At 39.1% G+C, this 23,380-nt stretch overlaps 1 protein-coding gene across 2 annotated transcripts in view; it reads left to right on the plus strand.

Annotated features, from left to right (window-relative positions):
- Positions 1-23,380, plus strand: part of ZSWIM6 (zinc finger SWIM-type containing 6) — a 200,067-nt gene that overhangs the window by 122,858 nt on the left and 53,829 nt on the right. The window contains exons 2-3 of one of the 2 annotated variants that reach the window (XM_066375653.1): positions 4,919-5,275; positions 22,688-22,836. In XM_066375653.1, the coding sequence (XP_066231750.1) occupies positions 4,919-5,275; positions 22,688-22,836 (506 nt within the window). The remainder of the gene's footprint in view (positions 1-4,918; positions 5,276-22,687; positions 22,837-23,380) is intronic. The other variant, XM_066375663.1, reaches the window with a different exon arrangement.

A 23,380-nucleotide genomic window follows, 5' to 3' on the forward strand; every position in this document is an offset into this window, starting at 1 on the left:
TTCCCTTTCTTAGCAGTGCATTATGAGTAGCAGTTCTTCCTCTTTCTGATCTCACTCTTAATTACTGGGGACCCCATAGTCCTTTTGCTTACTAAAAGGACACTCATGAGACTGAGTTTAAAAGGTCGGTAATATCTAGGTATAAAATAAAGTTTGATCTGGTGGACACCCTTAAAGGGTCTCAGAGACTTCTTGGTGTCCCTGGACCACACTTTGAGAATCATTATAGTATAATGCTTTAGAAATAATATACGGTTACTAAAAAAAAAAAAAAAATCATTTTTATATTTTCTGGTTTATCTGCATGGGAAAGTAACTCTCTAACAAAATTAACTATTTGTGTGTTGGCAGAACTTAATAGGAAAACGGGGAACGAAAGCTGAATCAAGCAAAGGTGTAACTGACTGAAGTTTTTGGTTTTTGTCTTCAAACGACAATTATCCTTCTAGTGTCACCCTACTCACCTCAAACATTCTCAGTGGTCACGCTTAGTTACCAAGCTACCTCATGAATGAGACTCCCCCTGCCCCCAATTCCAGTAGTGTAGAAAAATAAAGTGTTATGGATGAAGGGAATATATTCAGAACCCCTCCCTTGCTTCTCCAGCTGGGGAGAGAAGGGAAAGGAAATAAAATTTAATGAGCACTTTTACTATGTGCCAGGTGCTTTACATATGTTATTTCATTTTAATCCCAAAACAACCCTAGGAGGTATTTCTAGCCACATTCTGTGCACAGATAGAGCAAGACTTGGAGATGTTAACTAACGAGCATGTCCAGAGCACTCAGCATTTAGGGGACAGCAGCGAATGGAGTTGGAATCTGTGTTACCAAGGCCTGTACAGTACAGTGCCTTGGTCTCTGCTTGGTTTTTCTTCAGATCCTGCATTTTGATGATGTGACTGTTAACGTTTTATTGGGCTCTGTAGTGACATGATGATAAAACAGTTGCCCAGTGAGGTTTACTGTCATGGGATTAACTATATTTGACAGATTATATTTTGTAAATCTAAGAAATACATTTATAAGAAAAGGTTTAGTTCATTTTTTCAGTTTAGTTCTTTGAAAACAGTTAATTATCCATGTTTTATCATAAAGTAGAAATTGGCTCTTTTTGTGTCCTTAGTTCTGTCCTACAGAACAGTTAACTATCCCAGAAGAGATTTTGCCTAAAACAGCTGGTTATCTGAGTTTGTCAGAACTACAGAAAGGCAAAATCCACGCTCAGGACATGTTTCAGATCACCCGGTACCTAAGAGATAAGACTGGGTGGTTGTAGAGGAGTGCGTGGGGGAAAGACGTCTTCCAGCCCGCTAACAATTGCTGAGGGAGGAAGATTTTTAAGATTTTATTTATTGATTTTACAGAGAGGAAGACAGGGTTGGGGAGAAGCAAAAAATAAAGTTGCTTCACTTTAGTGGTTCATTACTTGCTTGTTGCTGGTTGTATATGCCTTCACTGGGCAAGCCTAGGGTTTCGAACCAGCAACTTCAGCATTCCAGGTTGATGCTCTATCCACTGCACCACTACTGGCCAGGCAGAAGATTCTTGCTTCTGTGTATTCTCTGGTATGATTTAGGACCCAAAGAGAGTAAATTGGTGGAATTTCAAAGAAGGTTTCTCAATTTGGAGAAGCCAAAATACACAACTGTACCATCCTAAAGTAAGGCTTAATGGGATTTCTTTATATTGATTCAGTATTGCATAGTCTTAGAAGGTAATATACTAGCTGTCCTTTACCTGTGTGTATGTTATTTTCCCCTTATTTAAAGTAAAGGTTCTCACCTCTAGCAACATCAACCATCCCAACCTAAAAGTAAGGGGGATGCCCTTCCCTTCCCCCAAAAAACAAATAGGCCTCTAAGTATTAAATCCCTGCCACAAAGCTAGCCACAGTAGAGGTACAGCTGACATAGGGACAAAGATTTTTCTATGAAAAAGGCTAGCAGTATAGGATAGGAGTCATGATAGCTGATAATGGAGAAAAGTAACAAAAAGGCCCACATACAGAGTACTGCCACCTGCAGTTGTCTGTTCTGGGAAGCACTGCCCCCCTCTCTTGGTAACACCCTGAACTGTCAGCTGAATGGGGCAACAGGGTAGAACTGACAACACAGAAGTATTTCCCAAAAAAAGGTTGGAATTCTTAAAGGAATTTGGGTACATGAAAGATCATCTAGAATTATTTGGAAAATGAATATTCATAGAACTCCTTAATCTTTGATATCAAATTAATGAAGTGTTACTCTGTAAGATATATATATGTTTGTGTCCTCACATTCCATAAATTGTTTGGCAGTCATAATATTTTATAGTTTGCTTTTTAAAAAACTTTATGAGAGTAGTTAATGTTTAATATGAAATAGGATAATAAATTGTATGTGATATCAGGATTCAGTATACTTCCTTCTGACTTGTACAGATCACATAAATGAAGAAGTTATTTTTGCAAAACTTTTTGAGGGCTTTATTAGTTTTCCTGGGGGCCTCTTTGATAGTTAAATCAGTCTCTAGAAGTACCTGTTAAGTTATAGCTTTAATGACTATTTAAAGACTAACTAGTCTTAACTCTTGGATCCTCAGTTATCTTGGCTTTGCCTGTGTGTGATTGGAGAAGTTCTCTAATACCACTTTGATGGAGAGACAAAGACAGAGATAATGACTTGGGAGTCAAGAAGAGACATGATAATCTTAACCCGGGAGTGATCATTTTTATAAATGGGCAGTTTATGATAACTATTGTCCTGTAGTAATAACTGGTTTCTTTGTACACATATATATGTGACAAGTGGGAAACGAGTTCCTTGCACTAAATGTACCGCACATCCTTGGGAACTTTGTTTTCTTTCTTAGGATCCACTGCCTGCCTCATGGGTTTTGTTATTGTAGCCTTACAGTGCATCTGGTATATAATAAGGCAAGACTGCCCTTATTCTTTAATTTTGAAATAGTGGGTATTTACTTATTAGTGACTTTTTTTCTCAAGGGAAAATACATTTAACAATATTTTAAATATGATTACTTTTACTATGTGTCTTTTCTTTAAATGTGGTTTTCCAAAAAACTTCTTGACTAAAAGATAAAGGAGACTGGAATGCACATTCTGAAACTCTGGGAGAAAACCAAAGGTTGTCTGTCATTCTGCAATGCTCAGTATAGTTTATTGGGAAGCAATAATATAACTTGGTTTTAGGAAATACTTTTAAAATGGATTAATTTGGTAAAAATTACTGTAGCACTTTTTCTCTTTCTACTAATTGTTGCTGAATATGAGTTATCAAGATCAAAGTATATTACACTGAAAGATTTTATCCTCCCTTGAAGAAGACATAGTGGAGTGCAGATGCCCCACATTTGAACTCTTGGTGTCATCTGGCCATTGTTCTCCTCACATCTCTGCAGCTTCCCTGTGTCTCCACATTGTGAAGATCCTTTGGGAATGAAGGGGAATCTGAGGAGATGGGGCCGGCTCGATGAATTTTACCCAGGTGGTATATGGTGGAAGACTGAGGGGGAGCCACAGGCTATCTTTTGTAGCTTCACATTTGAAGTCCTTGGGTGATGTGTCCTGGAGGTTCCCAAAGGGATCTCCTTTCGGTTTGTTCCTGACCTCTGAATGTGGCATTCAGGGAGGGAAGATGGGACTGAATGGGTATGCCAAAAAGAGTTCAGAGTTACCTTCCAAACACATTGAGGGAAGAGGTGGGGGGAGAATCTGTCCCTTAGCCAAACAGGCCAGGACTGACTGGTGACAGTGGCAGGGGAGGGCAGTTTTCATTTGGCTGTACTAGGACTTCCCGAAGGAGAATTTTTGCCTGTGTGGGGTGAATGTCTCATCTCTGGACCATTATTAGTAGTGCCAACATGGCCATTGGTCAGGGAGATTGTGGAGGATTCCTGTGTGGTTCTTAAACTACAATATAAGGCCTCCAAGGCCCCTTGGCACTTGGTGATTTTGTGTGCCTGTGTGTGTGTGTGTGTGTGTGTGTGTGTGTGTGTGTGTGTGTGTGTGGGCGTGCGCGCTTATGTGTGTATGTAACAACTTACATCTGTATCAGCTGTAACTCTGTATAATATGAAGGAAAATAGTGATTGCTCCCTACTCAGATGTGGTATATGTGAGTTTTGGCGGGCTTTGTAGTTCCATCAGCAGCCATTGCTCATACACATGGCTGTGTCGGAAAGATGTTCTGCATGCTACAGAAAGGATTATTAATTAAAACTTCTTTTCTGGTCAGTGTTTATGAAAGGGAGCCTCCTTAGTAACGGTTGAAGGAGACTAGTGGCTACCTGGAATAAAGATGGAAGAAAGGGAGGAATTTGCTGAGAAGAAAGCTGAGCTGGCCTGTGGTACTTTAAAAAAAGGAAGAAAACCACTGATCTGGGGATTTTAATCAGGTATACCACTGATTCAGTGTAGAGTAATGAAGGCTTATTAATTTCCTATACAAATGGTGGTGGTATATGCAGTAAGTGTTTTCATATGGTCATGTAACATACTTTATGTCTGTTGAATCTCATTTACCATATTTTTCGCTCAATAAGACGCACCCCCCCCCCCAAAAAAAAAAGTGGAGGGGAAAATGCCCATGCATCTTATGGAGCAAAAAATATGGTGTTTTATTAAATATTTTAACACACCATTTGGTTCAGAATATTTTTTTTCTTATTTTCCTCCTTAAAACCCTAAGTGTATCTTATGGTCAGGTGCATTTTATGGAGCGAAAAATACGGTATTTTTTTACATGTAAGATGTGGGAATGGGTGTGGGGTGGGGTTTGAGCGGCCTGTTTTTACTTGAAAATAATAGCTGTTATGTTTTTTTCTTGCTGCTGTCAAGTACTGCACATTTCAGAGATTCGAGATTTCGTAGCATCTGAATGCAGAAGTAAACGCTGCCTTCCCTTTCTGTTGTTTAGGTTTTCATCTGAGCGGCACAGTGACAGAACCTGCAGTTCAGTCGGAGCCAGAAACTGTTTGCAACGTGGCCATCAGCTTTGATCGTTGCAAGATTACCTCAGTGACCTGCAGCTGTGGAAACAAGGACATATTTTATTGTGCCCATGTTGTGGCACTGTCTTTATACCGCATCCGCAAGCCAGATCAGGTCAAATTGCATCTTCCTATTTCAGAGACTCTCTTTCAAATGAACAGAGACCAACTACAAAAGTTTGTACAGTATTTGATCACAGTGCACCACACAGAAGTTTTGCCAACTGCTCAAAAATTAGCAGATGAAATTCTATCCCAGAATTCAGAAATTAACCAAGTTCATGGTGAGTATAGATATTTGTTCTATAGATTTCTTTGGATTCTTTTTATTTATAAGTTCAGCTCTTCATAAAAGTGAATTAAATATGATTTAGGTCATCAGCATTGCTCTTAGGTAGCTGAGAGAATTTTAAGTTTTATTTTGCCTTATGAACATTTCTTTTGAAGTGTTTCATGTGTTCTGCTAGCTACCACACCTCTCATACTTAGAAAAGTTTCTCATTTGTCATAGCTTGTTCTTAAAGTTGTTTGGTAAAGTTTAATTAAATACTAGATATTAGTTGTGGAAAAACACTTATTTAGTTATTTAATTCACTCATGTCAGCTGTTATCAGTAAACTGACTTTTGTATATTCAGAATTTTTGTTCTGTTTTCTTGAAAACTATTTTTTAAGGCAGGAAGTTTGTGGCAGGATGCCTCAAATTAAGAAAATAAATTATTTGTAGAAAAATATTACAAATTGTTTAGAGAGAGATTAGGATTATTAGAAGGTTTTCTTTTAAATCTTTGTCATTGAGCATGTTATCATTTATTTGTAAACATTTATCAACTATATTTTGTGCATTGCAAATATGTTGACTCATGAGAATATATGTCAAACTTTTCAGAAACCTAATTAATATAGTACATTAGTACAGGATAATTAATATTGTGAAATTATAGGTTTCTGTGCTTTAAAAACATTTAGACATATTTTTAAAAATATGTTGAAGAATGTGACAGACTTGACTAAGCAGCTTCGGAGCCTAAAATTTCTTTAGTGCCATTGATTTGAGATACAGGGCCAGTCACTTACTCAACCCTGTTGTTTTAGGTTTTCTTCAAAGTCATTACTTGAGACAGCAAATATAGATGTTTGAGGTAAGCAGATGGAGATCATTTCTGAAAAACGTTTTAAATTGTGAGAGATAACACACAAAAAAGTGCATAAAATATAAATGTGCAGATTAACAAAACAAACCAATACCCGGGCAGACGTAAATAGACCACTCTCAGCACTATCCAGTAGACTACTCAACAGTAGTAAGAGCCACATTTATAATTTAAACTGCTCTAGTAGCCTCATTTAAAATAAAAAAGGAAAATTAATTTTAATATGGGTTTCATTTATTTCTATATACCCAAAGTATTGATTCAATATATTTATAAATATTGATATACTTTACTCTTTTTCATATTAAGTCTTTGAAATCTGGTGTCCCGTTTTACACTTACAGCACATCTCAAATCATACTAGAGCCACATTGCAAGTTCTCAATAGCCACATGTAGCTAGTGACTGACTACTTTATTGGACAGCACAAGTCTGTAGAGTATTCTAGGTATGAGAAAAGTACTATTTATTTGTCCATTCCACTGTTAATGGACCTTGTTTTGAATAGAGCTGCTGTGAACATACTTTTACAAGTCTCCTGGTGCCTGCTGTAAGATATTTTTAACATGGTTTTTATGTCAGGAAAATCCACACAGCCATATTTCTGCTAGTGCTCGCCATCTCAGGCTCAGCTTTATTAAAGTAGCTATCTTAAGGTGTGAAAGCGTTTTACTTGGTAGAGTCTGCCAGTGTTGAATAACAGGATTGTAAACAACTCTGCCACAGGAGTACCTTGGACCCACCCAAAGCACATGCACTCAAGAATTTTTACAAGTAGGCTCTGCTCTGGTATATCATCTGTCTAATCTTACTACCTTGTGAAAATCCAGGCCAGCTAACAGTCACTTCAGAGATTCTCACGAGCCCTTTCGTGGCTTCTTACTAAATTGTTCAGTGGAGGCAGAGGAACAGGAGATAGCATTTCTTCAAACTTTATGCATCCCCTCCACCGTTTATTCGTTAGGGGCACTTTGTTCTCTGAGTTTTAGTTTAACCTGATAGATGGTCTACATCAGCAGTCGGTTGTTTGTTCTATATTTCTCTTCCTCGTTTTGAAGGATAGCAGCCCCCAAAGGTTCTTATCTTAAAGCTTTTAAAATGTGTTTCTATGTTGTAATAGTGGGACTAATGAAACCATGTGAACTAAAGTTGGGTACAGAATGTGATCATAAGACATTTTATTTCAGAGTTCCTAAAATTGGAAAAAATATATCGAAGGAAATATCAAGGACAGAATGCAGGTTAGCTTTAGACTCAATGTGATTTTCAAATAACTTTTGTATAACAGCTTCATGAGAGCAGTGAACTTGAGCAGTTTATCCCGCCAGCTTTCACTTCACTTAATTTATCATCAGATTTGCTCCCAGCCTGGAATCGGGCCAATTACACGAGCTGCCTTCCTTTCTGCCTTCCATTCTAGTGACAAGTGGTAAAAAAGAAGAGGTAGGAAGCAGGCCATGACCTTAAGTGATGAAATGGGAAATCTGCTCCCTGGAGAGTCTTATTTTAACTGTTAGATTAATGACTTAGTAGTGGGTGGGATTAAAAATGTTTTCCAGTTATTTGACTACATGGTCTCACGTGCCTCCAAACATCTGTACGTAAAGCATTTTTTAACCTGTTTTGAAAAAGCAGTATATTTTTGTGTGGTTTTGTGAGTGTATTTTTTCTTTAAGAAAGATGTCTTGAATATGAATATGAATTTTTACTTTGCTAGATAAATTTCGTTAGGATAGGATTAAGATTTGATTATCTTACTAGGTATCTTCAAGACAACAAGGTCTAGCTTATCTAAATATTTCTTAGAAAAAGTCATAATTTATTAGTAAATACAAACTATGTTGATAGTATGTTTTTCCTTTTCCTAGTGAACTTACCTGAGTGCCTCTTAAAATTCTATTAGTTGCTTTTCAATATTTTGAATGTTTTATTTTTAAAATAATTTTATCCCGAGGATTTAAAAGCTTCTTGAAGTCTATTTCAGGCACATTGTTCTTTACAATTTCCCTGTAAGCCAGACACTGGAAATTTGTAATTGCAGTAGTTTCTACATGAAGAAACTAAGGAGAGTGGGCTAGTGACTTATCCAAAGTAACAGATTCGGCAAAGGTAGTTGGAATATACATTTAGGCACCATAAGAGTTTAGTCCTTGTCAGTAGATTTTTTTTTTTTTTTTTTGTATTTTTCTGAAGTTGGAAACGGGGAGGCAGTCAGACAGACTCCCGCATGCGCCTGACCGGGATCCACCCAGCATGCCCACCAGGGGGCGATGCTCTGCCCATCTGGGGCGTTGCTCTGTTGCAACCAGGGCCATTTCTAGCACCTGAGGCAGAGGCCACGGAGCCATTCTCAGTGCCCGGGCCAACTTTGCTCCAATGGAGTCTCAGCTGCGGGAGGGGAAGAGAGAGACAGAGAGGAAGGAGGGGGGAGGGGTGGAGAAGCAGATGGGCGCTTCTCCTGTGTGCCCTGGCCGGGAATCAAACCCGGGACTCCTGCACACCAGGCTGACACTCTACCACTGAGCCAACCGGCCAGGGAGAATTTTTTAAATTGTATGTGTCTTCACACAATTTTCCAGGCAACTTTGATTAGATTATGGAATTAACCACTATATGCTAAATAGTGGCTTTAAGATAATGTTAAAATTGTTTGTTCTTGGTTTTATATTCTAGTAAAAGCATTCCAGCCTCCATACTCTTAAAGAAAGAGGCTGGTATCTTTGCTAAGTGCTTACTTTGAAATTTTCCTTCCTTCCTCCCTCCCTCCCTCCCTCCCTCCCTTCCTTCCTCCCCCCTCCCTCCCCCCTTCTCCCCCTCCCCCTCCCCCTCCCCTCCCCTCCCCCTCCCCCTCCCCTCCCCTCCCCTCCCCTCCCTTCTTCCTGAGAGAGGAAGAGATAAGAAGGGAGATGAGAAGCATCAACTCGTAGTTGTGTCACTTTAGTTGTTCATTGATTGCTTCTCATATGTGCCTTGACCCAGGAGGCTCAAGGCAAACAGTGACCTTGGGCTCAAGCCAGCGACCATGGTGAGCCCACGCTCAAGCTGGCAAACCCATGCTCAAACTGGTTAACTCATTGTTTCAAATCTGGGTCTTCACTGTCCCAGGTCAATGCTCTATCTACTACACCACCACTGGTTAGGCAAAATTTACAAATTTTTAAGTGCTAACCCACTCTCTTGTGTTCATCCAACCCAGGCTTTTCTGGTCCTTGATGCTGCCTATTAAAGGAGATATGTTATAGATTGGTAAATTGTGATATAGGGATAGAACATTAAACTTGAAATCTAGAGGCCCAGAGTCCGATAGTCTCTTAACTACTTATTAAGTATGTGACCTTTGATGAGACTAATTTTTTCCTCATATTCAAAATGTTCATTATCTTCTCTAGCAGTGTTGGAAGAATTTTAATGTTGTAACATACACGTGTATAATAATGAGATACTTGAGTTCATCTCTTGTTGGGATTTCTGTAAGTATGCATAGTTAAGAAGAGAGAAGGGACCAGTTGGAGGATGGAAGATATTATAATAGTTGGAGGCCAGCTTGCTTTTCTCATACTCTATGGCACGTCTTTCCTCCTCTTCTGCTTTCTCCCTTGTGCTCTTCTTTTAGCCACCTCTTTATGGGCTAATCTGTACTGGGCAGACTATGACAAAGAGGGACAGACTTAGGGGAAGATGTGGCATTGGTCCCAACATCGAACTGGGAAAGGGGTGTCATTTCAGTGGCCCTTTTACTTCCAGGGCCTGGCTAATCCCAAGTAGGCTAAAATTCCTCACTCACTCACTGCCATGTGCCCAGAGATACCATCAGTCAGCCAGATGTAGAAGGGATGTATTCTCATGTCCATGAGGGTTGACACATTACATCTAAGATCTTTTCCACCTCTGATTCTGTGACTGTTTGGTGGTGGTATTTCTGTAGAAACTCAGGAGGCATGTAGGATCCATTCTGCAAAGGTGTACTTCTACCCAGGTGTGCTTATATATTTTTCTTTGATCAGACATTTCCATTTGTTTGAGCATAGTTCTTATTAAACCAACACGGTGAATTTCATTCATGACTTCCTGTCCCACTAAACTTAGCCTCTGAATGCCTGTGTGTCGCTCTGTGTCTTATATATCAGTCCATTCAGGCTCCCCCAGATATTACCCAAACAAACAAGCAAACCTCCTCAGAAGTTCCATGTTCATTATGTAGCTTATGTGTATTTGATTGTAAGCACCGTCGTGGTCGTGGCTAAAACTATGAGCTGTGTATCTTGGCAGCCTCCCTAAGGACAATACTTAAGCAGTAATAGGCACAGTTTGTTAAAAAGTAACACTGTTATATTTTCATTTCATTTTATTTTAGTAGGAACTTGGAGATTTATTTTTATATACATACATGTTTCATATCTAGCAGTGAGTGCCAGTTGGTGTTTGATGGAGGCCTCATGTCACATCTATCTTCTTTGTTTCCCTGTGGATGGTCATGTTCATTGTAGTTGGGCTTACATTTGCAGGTATCCTAGGAGATAATTTGATTATTACAAGCATATACTTTTCAATGTAGAACATTCTGGCATTGACAGTTGATGAAACAAAGGTATAATCAACTGATGGTTCATATAATTAGCAAATATAGTAGATATGAGAGAATAAAGTTGCTTTAAATATAAGGTCTACCGGAAAGTTCTGTCTGTTTTTGGGATAAAACAAAATACAAATTTTTCTTACCGTCAATAACCTTTATTAAATAATATAATTGCCATTATTATTAATGACTTCTTGCCAGCGTGAGGGCAATTTGTATATCTCATTTATGAAAAATGTTTTATCTTTTGATGCGAAAAATTGAACCAATGCTAGTTTGATATCTTCTTCAGTTTTGAATTTTTTGCCCTTCAAAAAATTTTGTAAGGACAAGAACAAGTGATAGTCGGAGGGTGCTAAGTCTGGGGAATAGGGTGGATGCAACAGACATGCTTCTGTAGCATTTCTTCCTTGTTGAAATTCGTAAAAATTACAGTGGCGTAAATGAACTTTATCAGTAGCCATGGGTACACTATCGCTTCACACATAAGACTAACGTGAATCAACTTTGTTTTAGTTAATTTGCTACATCAGTATGTATACATTAAGTGATAAAAATAGAGAGGCACACATGCGCCAAATAAACATGTGCTTACGTGTCGAAACTTGTGATAGAAACGGACAGAACTTTCCGGTAGACCATATATTTTATCTCAAAGCACAGTAGTGTGAAACTTAGAATTTTTAAAAATAAGACTGCATGTTGGAAAAACATATAGTAGTGTAGAACTTTGTGACCATGAAAAGCCAAGTCTTCATTGGTTCCCCACTCCCAAGAACTTCCTCCCTTAGTTTCCATTAGCACCTGCTGCCCCCCCAAGGCAACCATTGTTGACACTGTGGTTTGTATTCCTTGAGGCAGTTTTCTTCATGCACACTTGTATGTAATTTTTAAAAAGCTTAAAATACATTTTTCTGCAGTTTGCCTGTTTTCTCTACATATTGTGAATAGTTAGTGCAAATAGGTCCATTACTGTTTTAAATTGTATAACATTCCATAATATGGATATATTTAATCATTAACCTACTCTGGATGGTTTTGAAGTTGGTTTCATTTTTTTCTACTATATGTAGTGCTGCTGAGACCGTCCTTTGTGTGTGTGTGTGTTTGCAAGTCATTCTGAGTAATAGTAGTAGTAGAAATTTCTTAGTAGTAGAAATGCCAAAGTGGTATATGCATTTTGAGATTTGTAATTACTGCCTAGATTTCCTCCAAAAATTATCAGTTTTGCTCATAACTTTTAACTAAAACTTGATGTTTTCATAATATGAATTAATGTGTTTTTTAATCAGTGTATATGATCATGTACAGCTGGTTTTTTTCCCCTTTACATGAAAAAAATATTTTTTATTTACCAAAAGAGAAGTAACCTTAGAATTTATGTCTCTTAATTTGGAGGAATCCTATTTCTAACTTGAGGAATTTGCGAGGGTAACACAGAGACAGCCAAATTTGTTTTAGCCCAGTACTATTCCTTTTTTTCTTTTCTTCTCCAAAGTTTTTCCTCTCCTTACCCCCTATCGCCATCTCTGGCACTGGCCCAACTTTGATAATTTACAAAGTATTGCTACCAGCTACGATCAGTTTCCTCATATCTCTCTTCCCTTCACTGACCCTAAATCTCTGTATTGGCTAGATGAGCCTATTATTATTCTTGTCTTCCCACACGTGGATTTCTTAGACCTCCTACTCTCATGCTCTTCAGAGTGTTGAAGAACTTTAGAAGTCAGCATAAGTTAGACTACTGGTTCCCTTTCTAGCTGTGTTACTCGGGGCAAGTCACTAAGTCTGTTTAGGCCTCCGTGTCCTTCTTTGTACAATGAGGACAATAAAGAGTGCCTACTTCATAAGCTCAGAGGAATAAAGGCGTCAATGTGAATAGCCTTTGCCGCCATCACTATGATGTTGCAGTCGGTATGTGTCTCCATAGGCACTGATAGTTGAAGAAAATATTTGTTAGCCTATTTTTTTAAAAGCTTTTAAAATAATTTGAGAAAATCATTCTTGAAGGTTGGAAACATTGCAGATCTTTAATAAATTTGAAGAGTTGTATTATGTAAAATTGAGACTTTCTTGAGAACATTCCTTTTAATTATTTGTGTACCAAATAATTACTAATACATTTATTACCTAATTAATGGGAAATGACTTATCTGTTATGCACTCTGTGTTTATACTCTGAATTTTTAATGAGCACTGGAGAATATACAAATTTTTTTTTGCTTTAAATCTAAAATACATGATTATTTTTATATGTCAGCAGGTACATTATTAAACATCTGAAGTAAATTAAGTGATAACAAGAGAGGAGTCAGGTGAGGGAAAGATAATAGAGGAGTGGCTGTGAACCCTGACATGCCTATGAGTTCCCTGAAATATATTCTGATCACCATGCTGTTTCCTTACTTCCTTGGCATGTAGCTAAAGGGAAGGTGGTTTGTGTAGGGGCAGCGTCTGGCGCACGTCAGGGTTCCCTCTGTCATTAGCCCTCTGAAAAGAAAGCAGGTGGTGCTCTAACAGCTCCTGGAGAAGATACCACACTGAGTCCTGGCAGTAGGGTTACAGGGACTGACCGTGAGGATAGAGGGTCAATTTACAGTTACCACAGACTTGTAAATTGAAATGAAGGCATTAGTCACTACTTTGAAATGAGGATTTAATTAAGAATAAAATTGAATTTTTTTCTCAAATGTTTTTGTTTTCCAGTGTATGTTATTTTTCAGTAGTCTTCTAGCTCTTGTCCTCTCTAAAGAAAGACTTCTTTTGAGTATGAATCATTGAAGTTTGCTGCCTTGCCTTCCTTTTGGAGCCAGTGGTTGATGTTAACATTTTGTCTTCAGCTTGGAAGGCAGATGTACCAGTGCCTTTGTAAACCACAGACTTCTATGTGTCCTAGTTTTAACAGCAGGCACTAAAACTGTAGGAAATAGCATTCTTCTTCTATAGGTTCCCCCAAAAGAGGCTTAATTAATCCTCTCTGCAGTGTAGACATCTGCTACCTATCTTCTGTCTACATAGACTGAATTTGACAATTTAATGTTAACATAAAAGAACACTGCTACATAAATTTACATAGTTAAAGCATTATTTGGACAACAATCACTAAAGCAGTTAAGTCACAGTTAAGATGAAGATGTAAAGCAAAAGCCTTTCACTTCTTTCTTTGAATTTGTTCCCCAACAGAGTAAGAGAAGAGAAATCATTAGTTCCCCATTAGAACCCAAAGCTGTGGATAATTCCACGTGCCAAACATTGCATAAGCCAGTTGTAAACATATCTTACTCAGTTTTCAAGTTTGCACCATGATTTTGGTGTTCCCTAATGCTTAGGATCACCTATTTCCCTTACATGAGATAGGTACCTCATTCAGTGTGCTAACTGACATGAGACTGGTACCTCATTCAGTATACCTTAACTATAAGCTAACTATGCTCCATTTAGTACCCTGGAGAGGCCGCTGATGCCTTAGGACCCCAGATACTTTTCAATATGAAGATCTAGACTCTGCCACTGTGTTTAACATTCTCTCCAAGTACAGAATTGTCCCTTTGCTCCTACCTTTTATTTTTATCCTGCAAAGATTCTGAATCAGTCGGTCTCGAGTGGTACTGAGCATTTATTTTTCACATTGTGCCTCAGAACTTCTGATACTCTCTTAACTTTGAAAACCACCGGGGTAAGGGAGTTTCAATGTTGGGATAAATCAAACTTATTCAAGTAGCAAACGGGAAGCAAAAAATTTGATGATGGTTCTTCATACCCATGAACTCTCCTTTGCTTTCCTCCTATGGTATTACATAACCAAGCTAGAAGGGAAAATCAGAGTCATACTCCCTAGCTGGAAATGAGAGACAGCGAAACTGTTTCACTTCTTTCAACAGGTGATTTCACTTTCCCTGAAGGCTTGAAACGTTGAAGAATCAAGCTTTGCTAATAAAATGCTGACCTCCTACTCTCAGACTCTTCAGAGTGTTGAAGAACTTTAGAAGTCAGCATAAGTTAGACTACTGGTTCCCTTTCTAGCTGTGTTACTCGGGGCAAGTCACTAAGTCTGTTTAGGCCTCCGTGTCCTTCTTTGTACAATGAGGACAATAAAGAGTGCCTACTTCATAAGCTCAGAGGAATAAAGGCGTCAATGTGAATAGCCTTTGCCGCCATCACTATGATGTTGCAGTCGGTATGTGTCTCCATAGGCACTGATAGTTGAAGAAAATATTTGTTTTTATGTGATTAATATTGAAAATATGTGATTAATATAATTAATCACAAAGATTAATTATACAGTTATAAAAGTTACAGCATTTATGATTATAAATGTTAAAATATGATAGGTTTTAAAATACTTTAAATGGACCATTTAATTTACATAAACAGATTTTGGTTCCTGTCCAACTGGGGGAATATCTAATAGCAAATATATAAATAAGTGAATGATGTTTCTCTCTGCATACCTTTCTCAAAACTAAATGCTGAGAGGTTTGTCTTTGATTATAGACAGCCATTAACAAGTAGAAATAAATTTTTCAAATCTTCATTTTATACAAGGCTTAGGCAACATAATGCATATAATCAAGACATTAGGATTTGATTAAACTCTAGCCTTAAAGTTTAATAACTGAATTTGCTATTTTAGGGGGATTATCATTGTAGACATTTAATTTTCTGGTCTATAATATACATGTCTTATTTCTAAAATATTGAGTTGTGTTTAGAGTAAGTTTATCAACTAAGTTATCTTTGCTTGCATTGCTATGACTGAGGATGTTTTCTGTAGAACCATGTGAGAGTTCTAATTTTTATTATCTAGTTAATTTTTTTATTCCTACATTATAGAATTTTAGGGTTGAGGAAGTGTAGAGACCTAGGAGCTTAAGTGATTCAGTGGAGGACACAGTTTTTCTAAACTGCCTAGATCTGAAATTTTCTGAATTCTAATCCAGGATTAGGAACCCCATACACCCTCTCAGCTTCTGTGGATACTTTTTTAGCTTATTTGCAGTAAAATTTTATTTATGGGACATTTTCCCTCTGCATTGCCTCTTCCCTTCCCTGTATGCTCAAGAAATAAGTTAATTCTAATACTAGTTTGTCCCCCCATCCCCAAATAAAAACCACAACTTGATTTTCTTAAAAACTTGTGAGGCCCTGGCCGGTTGGCTCAGCGGTGGAGCGTCGGCCTGGCGTGCGGGGGACTCAGGTTCGATTCCCGGCCAGGGCACATAGGAGAAACGCCCATTTGCTTCTCCACCCCCCACCCTTCCTCTCTGTCTCTCTCTTCCCCTCCCGCAGCCGGGGCTCCATTGGAGCAAGGATGGCCCGGGGCGCTGGGGATGGCTCCTTGGCCTCTGCCCCAGGCGGGGCGACGCCCCGGAGGGGCAGAGCATCGCCCCTGGTGGGCATGCCGGGTGGATCCCGGTCGGGCGCATGCGGGAGTCTGTCTGGCTGTCTCTCCCCGTTTCCAGCTTCAGAAAAAGTATATATAAAAAAAAAAACTTGTGAAACATAACCCGGGTATTTAAACATTTGCTATTAGGTATCTTCAAATTAGACAGGAATAAGAGGCTGTCTGTATGTAAATTGAATGATCTATTAAAGACATTTTAAATCTGTCATGTATTTTAAAAACATAATAGTGTTTTAAAATCTACTTGGATTTTTTTTTTATTTAGAAATTTAAATTTAATGGGGTGATAGTAATCAGTGAGAGTACAAAAGTGAAAATTTTTGAGAGTACAAAATTTCAGGTGAATATTTCTATAGCATTTGAACTGTTGATTGTGTTGTGTGCCCATCACCCAAAGTCAGATCATTTTCCGTCACCGTATATTTGTCCCTCTCTATTCCTCTCCTCTCCTCCCCCTGCTCCATAACCTACTCCCCCTGGTAACCACTTTACTTTTATCTATGTCCATGAGTCTCATTTTTATATCCCACCCTGTGTATGAAATCATATAGTTCTTAGTTTTTTATGATTTGCTTATTTCACTCAGTATAATGTTCTCAAGGTCCATTTATGTTGTCGCAAATGGCAATGTCATCATTTCATATGGCTGAGTAGTATTTCATTGTATATATGTCCACATTTTCTTTCTTTTTTTTGTATTTTTCTGAAGTTGGAAACGGGGAGGCAGACAGACAGACTCCCGCATGTGCCCGACTGGGATCCACCCGGCACACCCACCAGGGGGCGATGCTCTGCCCATCTGGGGCGTCGCTCTGCCACAATCAGAGCCATTCTAGTGCCTGAGGCAGAGGCCACAGAGCCATCCTCAGCGCCCGGGCAAACTTTGCTCCAATGGAGCCTTGGCTGCGGGAGGGGAAGTGAGAGACAGAGAGGAAGGAGAGGGGGAAGGGTGGAGAAGCAGATGGGCACTTCTCCTGTGTGCCCTGGCTGGGAATCGAACCCGAGACTCCTGCACGCCAGGCCGACGCTCTACCACTGAACTAACCGGCCAGGGCCCACATTTTCTTTATCCAGTCCTCTATCGAAGGACACTTTGGCTGTTTCTATGAAAATTTATTAGATTTAAGGAAAAATTCAGTGTGTAATTCAATTAAAATAAAAGTGGTTTCTGATTTTTCTTCCTAGTACCTTTCTCTCTTAGTATGAAAAATACAAGAGTTGGAAATATCCTAAAATTTGGGAAGAGGAGCTGAATGTCAACCCCTCTGCCACATAAAGCCAAAGAGAAGACTGGGATGTTCTCCAAACCAGATTCAAGTCTACTTGAAATATCTGGATATTTTTGTGCCAGATGGACCCTCCAACCCTCACAGGGCTCTGACCCAAGCAGTGAAGGGTAGTGTGCTTCGGCCATACCACAGGACAGCCCCCTGTCCATGTCCTTCTGGCGCAGGACTCCTTGTAGGTCTTGGCCTTCAGTACCCAATAGAAAGTAACTTAACAGTCATAAAAATTGGGGGAAATGACCACTTGAGGACAGAAATCAGATTTAACTCAGTTCATCAGGGGAGTAGTGAGGAGTGCAGAATCAGTGCCTTGTCAGAGTGTTTCCTAAGAAGAGAATAAGGAGGACATGTCCAGTTTCCTGGAAGGTTTTTTTTAAAAGGAAGATACTTGGAGGAACTAAAATAGTAGAAGCCGGTTGGCTCAGTGGTAGAGCGTTGGCCTGGCGTGCAGAGGTCCCAGGTTCGATTCCCGGCCGGGGCACACAGGAGAGGCGCCCATCTGCTTCTCCACCCCTCCCCCTCTCCTTCCTCTCTGTCTCTCTCTTCCCCTCTCGCAGCTAAGGCTCCATTGGAGCAAAGATGGCCCGGGCACTGGGGATGGCTCTGTGGCCTCTGCCTCAGGCGCTAGAGTGGCTCTGGTAGCAACATAGCGATGCCCAGGATGGGCAGAGCATCGCCCCTGGTGGGCGTGCCGGGTGGATCCCGGTCGGGCGCATGTGGGAGTCTGTCTGTCTCTCCCCGTTTCCAGCTTCAGAAAAATACAAAAAAAAAAAAAAAAAAAAGAAATAGTAGAAGTTGAGACCCTGTAGTTTGGGAAGTCTCTTCTGATGCATTTAGGTAAAGAATCAGTTGTCTGTTTGCATGCATGTGTCTGTTCATCTAAAGATGTCTCTCAGTGTGTCTGTCTCTTCCTAGAATCAAGGCAATTGACTAGATTAGGGACTCGGAAATCTTTGTGGGATACAGATGTAGCCTCAGTAAACTCTTTACATCATTATTGTGTGAATCTTCCTGTACAAGAGAACCATGCTAACAAATGCCCACAAACATCCCAGTGTTGTTCCTTAAATTTATCTTTGATTTAGGGTTCATAACCCTTGCCTTGATGCCTGCAGGATTCAAACGTCATTGCTGAGGTCTGGGCTATATTCCAGAAGACTGGATTTGGCAGTGTGGCTGTGGATGGGTCAGACTCTGAACCCGTTTCTCCTTCTGTAGAGTAGATATCATGATCTGTGCTCACCTCCAGGGCACATTGTGAGGAGAAATTGAGGAAATGGGATAATGTGTGTGAGAACGCTTTAGCAGTGGTTCCTTTTGATGGGAATCTTTTTTGGGGCTGGGGGCTATATGCATGCTGCCCCCCCCCTTCTTCCCACACTTGATTGCCTGATGGTGGCAAGCACTGGCTAAGTATTAGGAAGCAGTGGTGAGTAGAGCAGGTAAAATCCTTGCTTTCTGGGAGCTTAAATATCTATGTACTTGTGTAGTCCCTATTTATAACAGCTTTCTCTGCCTTACTTCCAAAAGAGCCAGTCTCTCCTGCTCTTCTCAATAGGCCACGAGTTCCCATTGCCATCCTTGCTTGTTCTTTTTCCAACTCTTTAATGTTGGCTTTCCTTAGGGCTTCATCTTAGATGCTTTTTTTACACCATACCCTCTACAACAGTATATCTAGCTCACTGCTTGATATCCTGTCCTCTCTCAGCTTCTCAAAGGTACTTCATATTCACATCTAATAGTGAACTCGACCCACACACTGCTCCTCCTACCCCCAAACCTGACTCTATCTGCTGGTCTTTGTGTCAGTGAGTTTCCAGTATCTTGTCCAGTTATTTACTCTAGAAACCCATGTGTCTCTCAACTCTGGATCCCATGTACCTCACATACCCACTTTTTCAAGTCTTGTTGATTTATGTCCTAAATTACTGTCATGTTCTCCGTTTCTGTTCTCACTGCTGCTTTTCAAGCCACCACTGTCATTCTTTGTACAGATCATCAAAATGTCATCCTCACTGTTCTCATATATTTTTGCTCCCCAATCCATCATCCACACTTTAGAGACTTTTTTAGATACGTAAATACCATATTTCCCCCATGTATAAGATGCACCTTTTTGAAAAATTTGGGGTCTAAAAATGGTGAATGTCTCATAGTGGTTGTAGATTTTTTTTACTGGTATTTCCTGCTTTTTGCACTTGTTTTTGTGCTCATTGTTGAAGACAGTGTTTCGTCATCAGACACAGATTAGGACAAGCTAATGGATGGGAGTTTTGACAGTGATGAGTTGTATGAATTTTATGTTGACTAAAACTTGAGTTCAGTAACTTTAGTACATTTTTTTTCCTTCAAATTTTGGGCCCCAAAATTAAGGTGTGTCTATACATGGGAACGTCTTATACATGGGGAAATATGGCATATTCACATGGTTCTAGAATTTGAAAAGTTATTTAGTGAAGAGTCTCCTTCCCTCATGTAACTAGGTTAGTCATTCTAAACATTGTTCGAGATATTTTGTATATATGTAATAAAATACTAACACATAAGCACTATGTATACTTTTCTTCACCTTGGTTTATTTATTTATTTATTTATTTATTTTTTTATTTACTGAGTGGGGGAAGCAGAGACAGACTCCTGCATGCGCCCTAACTGAGATCTTCCTGGCAAGCCCACTAGGAGGCAATGCTCTGCCCATTTGGTACTCTTGCTCCGTTGCAGCCAGAGCCATTTTTTAGCACCTGAGGCAGAAGCCATTGAGCCATTCCAGTGCCCAGAGCCAATGTGCTCTAATCGAGCCATGGCTGCAGGCGGGGAGGAGTATAGAGAAAGAGAGAATTGAGAGGAGGAGGGTTGGAGAAGCAGATAGGTGTTTCTCCTGTGTGCCCTGACTGGGAATCAAACCCGGGACATCCACATACTGGGCAGACACCCTACCACTGAGCCAACCAGCCAGGGCCCAACTTGGTTTTTTTGTTTTGTTTTTATTATTATTAAGTAAGAGGGAGGGAGGCAGAGAGACAGATTCCCTCACATGCGTCCTGACCATGATCCACTTGGCAAGCCCCTATGGGGTGATGTTATGCCCATCTGGGGCCATTGCTCTGTTGCTTGGCAATTGAGCTATTTTAGCACCTGAAGCAAGGCCATGATGCCATCCTCTGCAGCCAGAGCCAACTTACTCGAATGATCTGAGGCTGCAGAAGGAAGGAGGGGGGAGAAAAAAAGGGGCAGGTGGGACAGAGAAGGAGATGGGTGCTTCTCCTGTGTGCCCTGACCAGGAATTGAACCTGGGACTTCCACATGCTGGGCCACCCTCTACCACTGAGCCAACTAGCCAGGGCCTTTTTCTTTTTTTTTCAATCAACAGTATATTTTGGATATTTTTCCATTGTACGTAGGGAATCTTCACATTTATTTTATGATTGCTCAATAGTTCATGGTAGGAATGTTGAAATTGATATACAGTCGGACAAAACATCTTTTTCTGTCTAGTATTCCTTTATTCCACTTCAGGTAACCTTGTCATGAATTCCCATTCATTATTAAGCTTACTTGCCAGGGTTCTCAGGGTCTGACCAGTCTTTTCTTCTTCAGCGTTGTCTTGTATTGCTTTTCTACTGATCCTCTTCTTTGTGGTTGAATGGACATAACTATCTTTTATTTTATCCACATACCATGTCTCTTCCCAACCGAGATCTCTTTGTAAGCTCTGAGTCTCACATGCAGACCCAGTCCTTTCTTTTCCTGCCTTTAGTTAACTTCTAATCTACTTAAGGCAGATCTCAGCTCGAATTCCAAATTCTCAAGATTTGCTTACTCTGGCACTGCCAGGCTAGGTCAGAGCTGTGTAGTCTCCCCTTGACCTCTTCCTTTGAGCAATTATTACCACTTGTCATATATTTGTATGTGGGATTACTATAAGAAGTGTTTCTTATATAGTGGATTGTACCCCAATTATGGCTTACAAAATCACTTTTAAAAAGTATGACACACCCTTCAAAAAAAAGGGAACTGTAATAGAAATTATCAGAACTCTTTAAATTATAATAAGGTTATTTTTTCTCCATACTGTGCTTCAGATTAATAGATATGATCACATAAGCATCCAGATACATAGGTGTATTGGGCATGATGTAAATTGTATTTCTTACTATGGGTCTTAGTCAAAAGAAGTTTGAAAGCCATTGAACTAGATGGTAAATTCTGTGAGGATAGGAATTCTGTATATTTTGTAAAGCATTCCATCCCCAAATCTAGCAGAAGGCACTCAGGAAATGTGCTGGCTGAATGAACGAATGGAAGGATGCCTTTACAGGGATATTCGCAGACCTACTGTCCACTCACTTATCGGGGCTAACGGACCCTGGTTCTAAGCAGATGTTGGTGATTATTTCCTTGGCCAATTGAGTCTGCTTTAGAACATTAGAAGAAAGGAAAAGTAGTATGAAACAATATCTACAAATCTCTCTTTTTAAGGGATGAAACATTATTGATGAAAGGTTTTTAGATTAAAAATGTTTGTATTACTTATGAATCTTAGGCCTTGAATATTTTATTTTATTAAATAATGAAACAAATTTTACCTACCTAAATATCTGGGTAATTTTTAATTTCTCAAGGAAGTCTACACACAGGATTTATTATATAGCTGTTACCTTTTGTGTGTACTTCATCCATAAAATATTTATGCAGTTTGGCAAGGTGATACTACAGCCTGGTTTAGTACAACAGCTGCACTGCCTGTTCCCATGTGGCTTGATTTCCCTTTTTAATCTTTAGTTTTGTCAGCATGTAGTTTATACAGCAGCAGATAATGGTGAAGGCTTCTTGAATTAACATAGTAAAGAGAGAAATACTCTGCTGAATTTACTTGGTTTTGTATTTTTCTAAAGTCGTTGAAAAACATTTTCTTAGCATGTCCTACACACAGTAGAGTTTTATAAAACATCACGTATTTAAAGTGAAACACTTTCGTGACTTTATTCTTTAAAGAACTTGTAAACTCATCTCTAAAGGTAGTCTCTGATCTTAAAAAAAATGGGTATATTTCAGTTCTAAAGTAATCAGCATTTCAACAACATAAATCAGGAAAATCCTGAAAATACAAGAATGCCTCTGGTATTTATTTTCAGTTGTAACTTTGTATGTATAATTGAATTGAGATTGAGATACTAAGCAAAAAGTACATAATCTTAATTCAAGTTTATTATTAGAGCCCTTTTAGCACAGAGTTTTTTATCTAGCATATGTGTTATGTTTTCTTTTTATTTCTAGGTGCTCCTGATCCAACAGCAGGTGCTAGTATAGATGATGAAAACTGCTGGCACTTAGATGAAGAGCAGGTTCAAGAACAGGTTAAACTGTTCCTTTCCCAGGGCGGGTACCACGGATCAGGGAAGCAGCTTAATTTGCTCTTTGCAAAGGTATGATTGTTTATTTTTAAAGAAATATTCTAAACATATACCTATACAGAAAGTGTCTTTATTTGATCATGTTTACAATAGGGTAAAGACTTCTCTTTTTAATTAAATTTTTTGAAGAATAGAGTCTTAAGTTAATCAGTTAGAAACTTCTGTGTAATAACGCAAGTTAATAATTTGCTTAGGTGTTCTTTGACAAGACATGGAACCTTTTTTCTCTCTCAGTTCCTATTAATAAAATATGACAATTTATACAATTTTGGAAAATCTTCCAATACTAAAGTCAGAATAACTATCTCAGTGTTATTAAAAATGCCATCTTTTCAAGTTTTTTTCTTTTCCTAATTAATTTCTCCAGTAACTTGAATACACTCGTAAAAAGGTGCTGTGTATGTTTAGATGAATAATACCACTATCTTTAATTTTTTTTAATTTATTTTTTTGTATTTTTGTATTTTTTCCAAAGTTAGAAGCGGGGAGGCAGTCAGACAGATTCCTGCATGCGCCCAACTGAGATCCACCCAGCATGCCCACCAGGGGGCGATGC

This window comes from Saccopteryx leptura, chromosome 1 (assembly GCF_036850995.1).
Source record: "Saccopteryx leptura isolate mSacLep1 chromosome 1, mSacLep1_pri_phased_curated, whole genome shotgun sequence".
Lineage (NCBI taxonomy): Eukaryota > Metazoa > Chordata > Mammalia > Chiroptera > Emballonuridae > Saccopteryx > Saccopteryx leptura.